General features: G+C 42.5%; 1 protein-coding gene across 4 annotated transcripts in view; it reads left to right on the top strand.

Annotated features, from left to right (window-relative positions):
- The first annotated feature begins 1,608 nt into the window (after positions 1-1,608).
- Positions 1,609-12,872, top strand: part of cpeb4b (cytoplasmic polyadenylation element binding protein 4b) — a 45,169-nt gene continuing 33,905 nt past the window's right edge. For 2 of the 4 annotated variants that reach the window (XM_061803455.1, XM_061803454.1), the window contains exons 1-2: positions 1,609-2,509; positions 3,267-4,494. In XM_061803455.1, the coding sequence (XP_061659439.1) occupies positions 3,316-4,494 (1,179 nt within the window). In that variant the 5' untranslated portion in view covers positions 1,609-2,509; positions 3,267-3,315. The remainder of the gene's footprint in view (positions 2,510-3,266; positions 4,495-12,872) is intronic. The other 2 variants (XR_009792488.1, XM_061803453.1) reach the window with 1 other exon arrangement.

Raw genomic sequence — 12,872 nt, 5'->3', positions numbered from 1 at the left:
ATGTGCAGGAATTTGAATAGTTGAATGGTGTCACTATTAGACATCTGTAGTTTTTTTTTTTTTTAATCCTATTACTTTAATCTGGTCACTGAGTGACCCTGCCACTACAGGCTCATCCTTTCTGTCCACATTTATCAATGGCGTACACGACGCGATGCCTAATTTATCACCCACTCCCAGCTGGACCTGAAGTGACGTGATTTATTAGATAGCCATTTGTGGCATAGGGTCGGCGCGACTGACACGAGCCAAAGCTTCGAGATGACCTCCAGGTGATAATGACCTCACAGTGGGGAAGGACACACGGGGTTGGGGACATGGGGGTGGATAAAAGGATGTTGGAGATTGTTCGTGTGATATGTAGGGAAGGGTTGGGCACTTACAGAAAGACTATATCTTAGCTAACCCACCTCTTGTGTTAGAGGCTAAATAGAGCTTTTTAAGGTCCAGCGACTGTATAGCCCGCCCCAAAAACTGCTGGGCCAATGGTGAGCCTGGCTTTTTGATACCAATGATTGTGTAGTGGAACACATGCATGACTTCGGTGTTGGCAGCGCAGGATTGATTCCCGCTCAGTGATGGGTTTGATATGTACCTTGTGAGTGACTGGCAACTGGTTCAGGGTATAGTCTGCATTTTGCCCCAAGTTAGGTGGGTTAGGCTCCCATACTCCCATGACCCTTGTGAGGATGGGTTAGGATAGGGTAGGGTGAAGATAGGCTTGGTACATGGCTGGCTGGATGGTGTATAAGGTTACTGTCAAACTAAACAACTGTGTTTAAAACAAAAAATGTTGCCTTAAGAGCCAGCTATCTTAATGCCAAAATCTATTATAAAGTGGTTAGAGCATTAATTTGGTAAACCAGGGGTCATGAGTTCGTATCTCACTGGGGCCTCGACTCCCCAAGAGGGGTTGCGTCAGTAAGGGCATCTGGCGTAAAAACTGTTCCAAACAAATATAAGCGTTCATCTGCGATATCACGCTGTGGCGACCCCTTACGGGACAAGCCGAAAGCAGTTTTTAATATAAAATGACATTGACATGCTAACAGTTAGCCTGGATAGACAGTTTTAAAAGCCCTTAAGTAACTGATGTTCAAACAAAAACAGCGGAGCAACTTCTAAAGATGACAATATCTGATGTTTAGCCATCGTTTGTATTTACGCATCATTAGCGTTTACGTATATCATAAAGGAATATATATATATATGGCGGCACTCCGGGCGCTCCGGTTTCCTCCCACATCCCATCACACACACACACACACACACACACACAACACACACACACACACACACACACACACACACACACACACACACACACACACAGGAAGTCAACAAATCTGATTTACACCTTGGTCTTGTAATGTTCTGCATATTACAAATTTCAATACTCAAGGATATATTCTTCATCCTCTATGATCAATTACTTTTATTCCAGCAATTTACTGAGTGTCTTCGGGTGGTCAAAGTGGAACATTAGAAGTAGCAGCACAATGAATTAGACATCACGGACAGACTGTGTGAGCGATGCTTCGTTGTTGTTAATATGATCTTTGTAGCATGTAACATTAGAAATTATGCCCCCCCCACCAAGAAATATTATGCATCTGTCAGGGGTTGAATAGCTCAATAAATCTTGGCGCAACTGGATCAGTGGTTGTAATGCATATTTTATAATTTATACAAAAAAGGTAGATTTTTTTTTTTGTTACAAAAGCACCATAATCTTCAAATTTAGAATTGCATTTGAAAAACAAAGGAACGAAAATACAGACATTTAAATTAACTTGAAATTTCCTGCTGACCCATGGTCAGGCGTGAAAATATGATATCTAATAGTAGAAGACAGGTCACGCTGGGAAAAAAAAAAAAAAGACTTCCATCTTATCATTTGTGTCCTCCTCTTGAGCGTCTTGGCTGTATTGTTCCTGTGTGAAGCTCATAGCTGTGGTGGGCGTGCACAGAGCACGGCTACCGTTTTTTTGACCAATCAAAGGCCGAGGTGCGGCTCAAGAGGGCGCGGTCTGGAAGCAAGGGGCGGGACTATAAGCGGAAGTGTGTGCTGGGCTGATCCCTCACTGTCATTCGGCCACGGTCGGCTTCAGGAGAAGGGGGGCAAGCCAAAGCTCACTCACTCACTCACACAAGGACTCAGGCTGGATAAAAATACTGAAGCCAAGCTTAAAATGAAACCGACCGAATAAGGCTTGCGAGGCATTCCGCATCCGAGCGCTTTTGACGCGTCGCCAAGCTTTTAGCAAAGTCACTTCGTTCGGGTGACACGGTCCACATTCGAGGCAAAGCGGTGTCATTGAGCAGGCAGGACACGTCAAGAGAAGGGAGGAGGAGAAAAAAAAACTGACCGACTGCACTGTACGACTCACAGCTATTAAATCGCCTCCGCCGCCCTTAAGACATCCTTTCAAGGACACCAGCCTGCTGTCAAGCCGACGGGAGGTTCCCGACAAAGACGTTGCCGAGGTCGGAGGGGGTGATCAAAAAGGTGAAGGGGGAAAAAAAGACGTTTTATACTCGCCAGTTAACGGCTCGTGCTAACAGTTCGAGGCTAGCTTGCTATGGCTAGTAACCCATCTTAGCTACTTGGCTAACTTGTTTTTACCGGTTACTTTTAGCCTCAGTCTTTTCTTTTTGTCAGTCGTCAAAAAGCACAATGCACATCTTTATGGTGCGTATTTCGTCAAACGATCGCGTATTGCACTTGACCGATTAAACAGCGCAGACTTCTTGACAGCTGTCAAACAAGGTCGTGCGTTTGTGTGTGTATGTTTTCTGGAACATTTCCCCATACGTCGATCAGTCTTTAAAACGTCTCTTCTATTTTTGCCCCCACGGCGGGCACAAGTCCATGACGTGTCCGTCGTTTTTTTTTTGTTGGTTTTTTTTTTGTTGCGTTAAGTCAAAACGATTGTCTCCCTCCGGGGCGTGGGGTGGGGTGGTGGTGGTGGGACTCAGCTGTCCGTGGACAAGTTGGGCAACGTCACGCGGTTATAATTAGCCCGGTGAACATGTCGAACGTTAACCGTGTGCTTTCCCCATAGCTCTAACTAGATTGTTCGCTGCTGGAAATGGGGTCATTGCGGAGGGTGTTGATGATCATGTTTAGAAATCCCGTAAATGGAGAAAGCACATCCAACAGGAATAAAAATATGACTTACGCTCTTTGAATGTCAGTTTATAAGTCTTGTGTATCGTGTTTGCTAATCGTGACACACCATCCTATCTGTGTGTTCTTTCAACAGGACCAAACGATCACGGGATACTATTTGTGTGTGTGGGGGGAGCAAACAAATGGGGGATTACGGGTTCGGAGTCCTAGTTCAAAACAACACTGGCAACAAGTCTGCATTCCCGGTCCGAATCCACCCGCATCTGCAACCCCCGCACCACCACCAAAATGTGTCGCAGAGCCCTGCTGCGTTCATAAACAGCACCACCGCCGCAGGGAATGGCACCACGGCGGGCTCTCCCTGGCTTTTCCCTGCCTCGGCCACCCACAGCAGCGTTCAAGATGAAATCCTGGGCGGGCCCGAGAAACCCAAAGTGCAGCAGCAACAAGAAATGCAAGAAACGCAAGAAAAGCAGCTGTCCCCTGGGAATCACCAGGAGGGTAGCGGCGGCGGCGGGATCATTTCAGAACTGGAAAAAGCCCGGTCGGAGGATGGTAAAGTGGACAACGGCTCGCCTGAAGGCAGTACTGGGAAAGAGAAGCAGATCCGCCTCGAGTCCCCAGTTCTGACAGGCTTTGATTACCAGGAGACATCCGCTCTGGGAGGCCATGTCCAGTCCAGCACCACCTCTTCATCTCTTACTGGCTTCAACAACTGGTCGGCGGCCATCCCGCCGGCGCCGTCGACCATAATCAACGAGGACGTCAGCTTCTTCAACCCGGCCTCTGCCAACAACGGCACGCTGCTGTTCCAGAACTTCTCCCATCACGTCAGCCCGGGCTTCGGCGGCAATTTCTCCCCTCAGATAGGACCCGCCACTGCACTTTCGCAGCACCACCCGGCTCCCCCGCCGCACCCCCACTTCCAGCATCCCCACAACCAACACCAGCAGCACCGGCGCTCGCCTGCCTCCCCGCACCCTCCTCCGCCCTTTCCGCACAGGAATCCGCCCTTTAACCAGTTGCCGCATTTGTCCAACAGCCTGAGCAAGCCCCCGTCCCCGTGGGGCCCAGCCAGCTACCAGAGCCCTTCTCCCTCCCCGGGATCCTCAACCTCCTGGAGTCCAGGAGGTGGCTACGGAAGTGGCGGCGGTGGCTGGGGAGGATCTCAGGGCCGAGACTATCGCCGAGGTCTCAATGGCGGCATGACCCCCATCAACTCCATCTCCCCACTGAAGAAGACCTTCCTTAATAACCACGTGGCGTCCCAGAAGTACCCCCGTAACAGCCCTGCCGGCTTCAACCCAAAGTCCTGGATGGATGACGGCGTCGGCCGCAGTGATAACATCTTCCCTTTCCAGGTATGTGATACTCCCATTAAATAGATGTCCTAGGTTTACGACGAACATCATGCATTAAACTAGTTTGAATGTCATTCGACTGGACAGGAAGACACGCTCAGTCACTCCGTAATTTCTGTTCTTCATTGCATTCACACAGCCAAGGTTTTCCATCCAAATATTTGCTGTAGTTATGACATTTTATAAGATAGGAATGTTTTTTGCATTGTCCCACAGCACAAGGAGGCCCACTCTCTGTTACTGCTGTACTGGTTGATTTGTTTTAGTCTCATGGTTAATTGGTTGTCAAACAAATATTAATTGTATTTATGACTAAGGTAGGTAAGTAGTTGGTTTCGATTTGTGTACAGATTTGGGTCTGTGCATACGTGCATGTGCGTTCTGTACAACTGCTTTTTTGGGCTGGACGGTAATCCTAGCTGTTATAGAGTCAGCTATGTGAACAGCTACATGACCAATGTTCGTGTCTTTTAATTCACTTTTGCCGCCAATGTTTGTGCGAAATATGATAAAACAGCATCCTGCCCTTTTCCTGTTAATTCATTATTGTAAAGGTGATATAGCTGCTATTTTTAGACATGGGGGTGGGTGGTAGGCACGGATTAACAAGGCAGTTCTGTTGACGCGTGAATTTATAAATCATTTTTTTTTTTTCTCGCCCATGTGCTTGTTTTTTTGCGTGTCTGGGATGATGACTAATGTGGTTGTGTCACTGCAATGTTGCAGTGTGCTACATATGGGAGCCGAGGGGTGTTGGGTGGGGTAGGGGGTGGTATCAAGGATGGAGGAAAGGTTCTAAAATCTGATGAGAGAGGTTTTAAATAGCAAACCATATCAGTTGATGATTTGGATCAAAGGGAAGGTGTCACTGGGGGGAGGGGGGGGGGACGACTCTGCTTTGTGCCTCATCACAAGGTATCAATATCTTATTCACTTGGAAGTATCGAGGCATACCTTTCCTAGAATGGCTTGCACGCGCTACCTGACCGGAGTGACACGCCAACAAGCTTTCAGCATTCAACACAACCTTCAGAGGAAGGGGGTGGGGGACAAGTCCAGTCATTTTGAAGTGAGCCTGAATGAGCCTGAAATGGAGCCTGATGATTTTCTTTGATTGCATCTTTACTAATAAGCAAGATGTGTGTGCTATTAAGATACTGACAAAATGGCCTCATGACACATTAAATGTGATTTTGTAATAGTTAAGATCAGTGCACAAAAATAATTGTTACCACATGTAGAAAAAGGCCTGACAGGATGGATGGCAAAGGGGTAAAGGGTGCATCAAGATAAATTCATTGTATTGATCCACCTCAAGATTGATTGCATAGGTCTTCACACAATGAGCCGGGGGGCTGAGAGATGACGTTTGCCATAGGCTCAGCTTGACCTCATGACCTCTCTAAGTACTGTACACACCCAGTGCCCTTTTTTGGGGGGCGGGGTGCATTTGTGTGTGCTTTTCTCCATGCATGCAAATAAACTTGTCAGTCACGTATTTGGATGGATTCAAATCAATATCCTCATTAGATGTTCTTAAAACGTGTGCAGTGGCTTCCTTTGTTGTCTTTGCTGCCAGTAGCCTCTACTAATTGGTCGTAAAGACCACCATCTGGTGCAAGTCAAATTGTATTCAAATGTAATTATACATGTTGTATACAGTAAACCCTAGAAATTCATGAATGAACCCTTGTAGCAAATGTGTGTGTAATAAAACTAAGATTTTTTTTTCTAAAAAAACACATTTGTACATAATACGATATTTTTATGCTCCATCTGTAATGCCTTAACAAGCTGCCCAAACCGCCTGACCCATTATAGGCGCCATGTAAGCTGTGTAGTATCTGGTGTTGGCCACCAGCTGATAGCCAAGTGGCTTTACAGCAAACAGTAGCGTGATGAATGATTCCAGTAGAGGTCCAACAGGCACGGTGGTAAACCTCAAAATGCTGCAGAGAAAGGTCAAGATTGAAATTGGCAGTGGGTGAAAGCTAACTAAAAAGCTAACTTCCCAACAAAATCTTTGTTTTCAACATGTATTTTTTTTAAAAAATGGCATATCAATGGGTCACTGAGTAAACAATGATAAAATGCCTAACAAAGAAGTATTACAGTAATTTCTGTTTTTACATTGCTAAATGGTGTTGGTGCATTTTTTTTTCTTTCCAAGACTAAATAATCTCTGAGCCATTTATTTTGAAGGGTAATGTTGTAACATGAGTTTGAAATAATTGTTTGTCGTGGTATTTTTAGGGTTTATTCGCAAATTATTCCTATTCACTTACCAGATTTGTCCTCAAAAAAAAAAAAAAAGACTGCAGAGCAATGAGCACCAAAAGTATTAACGTCACATAATCTTTTTATTTGTGATACTACCATGGAAGGGTACTGGTGATAGCAAAAAGCAGAAGTGCTATAATACGCATTGTCCTGAAAATGATTTTTCGTTTGATGTAACGGGGTTTCGTTGTCCTGTCTGCTCAAAATGGTTTCTCAGTGTAACTGGACTCTTCAAACGTTGACCCTACATTATGCCAGTCATCAACAGAAGAGTAGTTTTATGTGTATTGTACAATGGTGAAATGTTTTTGGCAATCCAGAATCTTATATGTGGTGGTATCATAAAATTTAATGATTGAATGATTATTTCACTATTAGTTTATTCCATTGTGCCCCACAGGTATTTTATTTATTTATTTATTTTAATTAGGATAAATTGTAGGTTGGAAACAGAATGTATACGACCTTTGGTATTCCGCTGTATTTGTTACGTACTCCTACTACAGTGATGAGTAGTGACTCACAGTGTACCTTGAGCTAAACAGTAAGGACATTGTTCTGACATGTCTCGACATGCCCTTGGCCCATCTTATTTATTGTATTTTTACACTCAAAACAGTGTAACTGAGTGGTCTGACAAGGTGCACGTTTTGGCGACACCACCGCATCCATCTTGATGCCACAAACAATCTCGAGTCAATCTTCCTGGTTAGCTTTAAGATTCAAGTCTTGCAGGGCCTCAGAGGAGTATGTCTTTCTTTCTGTGGTTGAATCAGATCAAGCAAAGTAGCATTGTCCTTCTGGCCTTGTCATACAGCATGTACACATGGAAGGACGCTAGCCATTCAATGACCTTCCTCCGACTGTGTTACAAAAGTACCAGAAATTACACAAGTATAACCCACTTATGAAGAACACAATTCAGTTTGTTTCTGAAGGAGAAACCATTTTGTCGGGACGGCCTGAAACATGAATGTGCATTATTCTGGACTTAAAAGTGGCGCCCATCCAAAATCGAACTAAAAATTAGGTTGTTCTAGTGTGTTACAATATGACTGTTTTGCAGTGTGGCAGTTGTCGATGTTGAGGCCATTGCTTTGGATTACCACACTAGTGTCAGGTTGCCTCGTGGAGTTCAATTTACGTGGTATTAAGTGCCACTGTTGTTGAAAATGGTTGAACATTTTCTTATCCAATGGAACCTTCAAGTCCAACGCAATCAGTTCTGTGATGGTGGTTGACTCTTAAATTATTCAGATCAGAGACCATCGATGGATGATCCCCCCCCCCCCACCAATAACCAATGGAAATAATATGAATTAATTACATTAGCTGACTTCCGAATGTAATATTTTTCCGATTGTAACTCAAAACTTAATTTCAAATCATTTTTCTCCATAGGAATAAATAGAAATATTTTCATTTCCATGCTTTGCCATTATGCTTTTCAGATACATGCTAATTACATTTGTATTCATTTGGTTAAATTGGTTTATTAATGATATTGCACAGCCAGACTCTTCCTTTAGTAAGTACTATTTCCACTTGTATCGTTGTTTTCATACCTTCCTCTTTGTCTTTACTGGTACCCATTTTGTGTGGCATCGGAAAATAATAGAAAACAAGGTTTTGTAACTCCTTTTAGATGCTGAGTTTTAAGTCCTGCATTCTAAAAATCTTCCACACCAGTGTTAGAAATCAAATTGTAGCACTTTTGAGCCATGTAACTTTTGATGTTCCACTCTGTTGAATTGTCAGAGTTTCAGCACTTCACAAGCCAGTTTTGTTTTTTTAAATGTTGCATTGTAGAGATGATGCAGCACTCACATGACTGATGACATAGGTTGCACAAGGCAGCCGGAGGTTTGCCAACCACTCTAATTTATGTCCATTTACACTGTACAATATACAGTAGCCATTGTCTTCACTCCCATGCTCAAATGCCAGGTTTTTGTGATGTAAAGAAATGAATTACTTTTACCAAAGAAACTTTGCCTTCTTTTTTGTAACAAAAACCCACAAAGTCAAGATTGCTTTCTTACTTATTCCCATTGAAGTCACCCTCAGATCTATGGTGGAATTCAGGTCTAGCCTCTGGTTGCAGCATTCCAAAACGTTGATAGTTTTCCATGTTTTGTCAATTTTGGACGTGTGCTTTAAGCTATTGTCATGCTGAAAGCTCATTTTCAGCTTTCTCGCAGAAACTACCACTGACTTATTTCAAATTGTTCACAATCCACACCATCATGACTGAGGCCCAAGTAACAGCTGAAGAAAAACATCCCTAAAGCAGAAGGCCACTACTACCATGCCTAACTGGAGGCATGTTAACATAAAGTTCAACCTTGGTTTTATCGAACTATAACACATTTTGCTATATGAATTCAGAAGATTTCAATTCTGTTTTCAATTGTGTAACCAGGCTTGTGTTACATTTAGATACACTTTTCATCTTGATACTATACCTCTTAGCCCAGACATATGAAGAAGACACACATGTACTAAACAGCCAGTACTTACCTGAAATTCCTGCAACTCCATCAATGTTGCTTGTCAGCATTATTCATTTTCTCCAGGTCTTTTCATCAATTTTGGAGAGACATCCAGTTCTTGGTAATGTCACTTATCCTGTTTTTTCCCCCTTGATTGTGACTGTCTTCACTTTGCTCCAATGTATATTTAATGCCTTGGAAATTCTTTTCTACCCTTCTTTTGACTGGTACCCCTGTAAAATTGAGATCTTTCTGCTGTGGAAGCGCTCTGCTGAGCTTTGCTTGTAAGATGTAACTACAAAAATGTCAGGAATAGGCTAGTAGAACATCTGAAATTTATTCAGGGTTCATCAAAGAACCTTTATATGGTGACAGATATGTGCTGGCTCGTATTTAACTGGAGTTTGAATATGACTGGATAGTTCTGAACACAATCACAGCTCCATTTATAAGAGTGTACACATGTGCAACTACGAGATCAAAGTTATTTTTTTACTTCCCCTCTCAAAAGGATTTGTTTTCAATTGCTTTCTACAAGTTATGACACATTAATGAAACAAAATTTTCTTTTTTTATATATGTAACAGAAATCGGGCATTTGAACTGGGGGGGTGTAGACTTTTTATACTGTGGTAAGTCTTTATTAATTAGATGACATAAGATCCTCATCACACTGCTTTCCTATTCGCTTATGAAGTTTCGGATTTAGCATGGACACAACAGATCCACCATTTTGTACAGAGAATTCAGATGGGTTTGTTTTTGGATTATTTTTGTTTGGGGAGTCCATATGCTGCTTCATGGCTGTTCATCCCAAAGTAACAGGAAGAGCCACGCAGAGCACGCCATGTTCCAGCACTGTAGCGCAGGCGGCAGTAAGCGGGGATGCTGATGTATTAGAGCAGCTTTATTATTCGGGCTGGGCTGATGGCCAGCCAGCAGCACTCCTGCTAACAGTCACTGCACCTAGTAGCCAGTGCCTAGCTTCTCCTCCCTAAAATGTGATTTATGTTATAAAATTGAAGTTGCAGTAAAATTCTTTGTCTGCCAGCCTCTCACTCATTTAATTTACAAGGTCAGAGATGTGGTCCTGTGTCACTTGGTGTCTACTCACTGTAAGCCAAGACAGGATGTTGTTTTCAGAGAACCACCTGGACAACTGTTTGTTACAAAGCGCTCTGTTTGTAAAGAGTTGACATCAGTTATTGGGCACCCCCAACCCTCATTCATTCTCTGCTGGACTCCCAATTGTTGGAAAGGACTTTCAATCAATATTTGGTTGTTGAACAATTAGAAAAGACCAAATTAGACAGACTGTGCACATTTGTTAGATCAGGGGTCAGGTAACCTTAGTGCCAATCAGGGGCCGTTTTCAGTTTTTATTGTCCTCAAAGGGCCATACTAGATTCATGCAAGAACATGATTAAACAAATTTATAGTGTATTCCGTTCTCCCTACCCCCAAAAAATATGAGTAGCTGCACGGGGCAAGTGATTACTACTGTTGAAAAGTAAAATATTAAAATTCCAACTACTTATTTAAATTTTTTTTTTTTTGAATAACCAATTACAAGCAGCTTCATAAATGACAAATGCACACCACCATATGACACACATTTTGCCTTTATTATCATGATTATTTTTTTAACCATAATCTTCTTTCTAGTTGTAGTTTTATTTAGTGTATAAAGAGCATTTATGAGTTAAATATTTTTGGCCTACTTATAACAGTTTCTCTGGTTTGTTTTGATTTGCATGGTGGCCTGGATCCACTGCTCTATCATGTGGAAACTAAGTACATTTAAGTGGCTCAGCTTTTGTCTTAATGCAACTAAAGTCAGTGTGTATGTTCTCTTAAAATATCATTTTTTTCCTCCCTCTTTGCATAATGCACAAAAAATTTGCTTTCAAAATATTTCTTTTAGTGGAAAAATAGAAAAATTTAGGGTTAAACTGTTGCCTTCTTGAAACCTTCACTGGCCTCATAAACTGTACACACAATGTTTTAAGTAATATTTTAAACATTCAGTATCAGTCACAGAAGTGAAAACATAAACTCGTAGCCACTGTGATGTTATTTGGGGGAAAAAAAAATCTGTCCTTTAACAAGTCATAATGAATGTCATGTATGAGCCAGCTACTCATTGGCTAGCAAGAAAGCTCAGACCTCTTGCGGCTAATATTAGCAGGTGACTCCTGTGCCGAGAGCACAGTGACAGTCTGATGTCATTTCTTAAAACATTAATATCCCACACACATTGGCGATTCAAGATGCTGGCCATCAGCTAGTAGCAAATGGTAGCTACTCTTCTACTAATGTGGTGCAGAAGAAAAATCATTGTTATTGTCATGAACATACAGTGATGCACACAAAATTTGTTCTCTGCATTATACCCATCACAATGAACACACACTTGGTAGTGGCACACACTGGAACAAGGGCCAGCTGAAGCGCCCGAGGAATAGTTCAGTTTATCAATGTCTTGCTCAAAGACACCACAGCCATGAGTCTAGGGAATGGTTGAGTTTGGGTCTTGATCCTTGGTCCCCCACAATGGCAGGTGACGATCTTAAGCATTGGGCCATGGGTGCCCCTAACCATATAGTAGCACATATTCAATAGTTGTTAGGTTCCATAAAAAAAGAAACTCGAGTAGGTGAGTCTGGGAATAGTGGATAGTAAATAGGTTGGGGCTAATTATAATTGATGAGAAGTGAAAACCGGTATGAGCAGCTCACCATTTGGCAGCTAACTTGCAAACGGCTAGTTAGTGTTAGCGATTTAAGAATCCTGAGCGTTCTTGTGGCTGGAGGGTGGTGATGTTTTTTTCATTATTTTACTTTGACTGTGACTATTGAGATTTATTTTCTGAAAATGCCTCATGCAGCTCATTTGTTTATAACCAGTTTTCAGCTGGCACTATTGGCAAACATTTGCAGTTAACTTTCTTGCCAGGAGCAAAATGATGGTTTGACCTTCCAAGCTGTCTAAAGATATTTTTTCCCCAAAATATTGGTGTGCTTCCAAATTGTCTATTTAGGCATGTAGTGCATCTCCTGTTATCTCTTGAAATGAATTGGGAGTTATGTTTTGTCAAGCACAAGAAATAGTTTTATTCACATATCTAATCAGTTAAACCACCATCTCATGACCAAAGTTCATGATTGAAAGTTGACACATGTTGCATAGTTTGCAGGTGTGTGTGTGATGGTGAGTGAGTTAAAAGAAATCATTAGATACCTTTTCATCCTTTAATCAAGACACGTGCATAGAAATTCTCATGTACGTCTTACATGGACTAATTCTAACCAAGCCATTAAGCTGCAGAACCCCGAGGTTTCAGTCATTACCCCTGCTCTTTGTCACGTTGGTGCTAAATGAGAGAAATGTTTTAAAACTAATGAGGGGCCAGAGCTCGGCTCCACACAGCACACACTGCTGGAATCATTCGGCTTTGTTGTGCCCTTCGCACGCCCTTGACAGATACTCCGAAACTGTGCATGAGTGTGCACGTGCACATGCCAATGATGGCATAGGCTTTAATTAGTCTGAAGGGTTATATCTTCTACATATAAGTCTCAACAAACCAAGAGAAAACAATACACT

This window comes from Syngnathoides biaculeatus, chromosome 18 (assembly GCF_019802595.1).
Source record: "Syngnathoides biaculeatus isolate LvHL_M chromosome 18, ASM1980259v1, whole genome shotgun sequence".
NCBI lineage: Eukaryota > Metazoa > Chordata > Actinopteri > Syngnathiformes > Syngnathidae > Syngnathoides > Syngnathoides biaculeatus.
The sequence above is the reverse complement of the archived record's forward strand: the minus strand, read 5'-3'. Positions and strand labels throughout refer to the sequence as shown.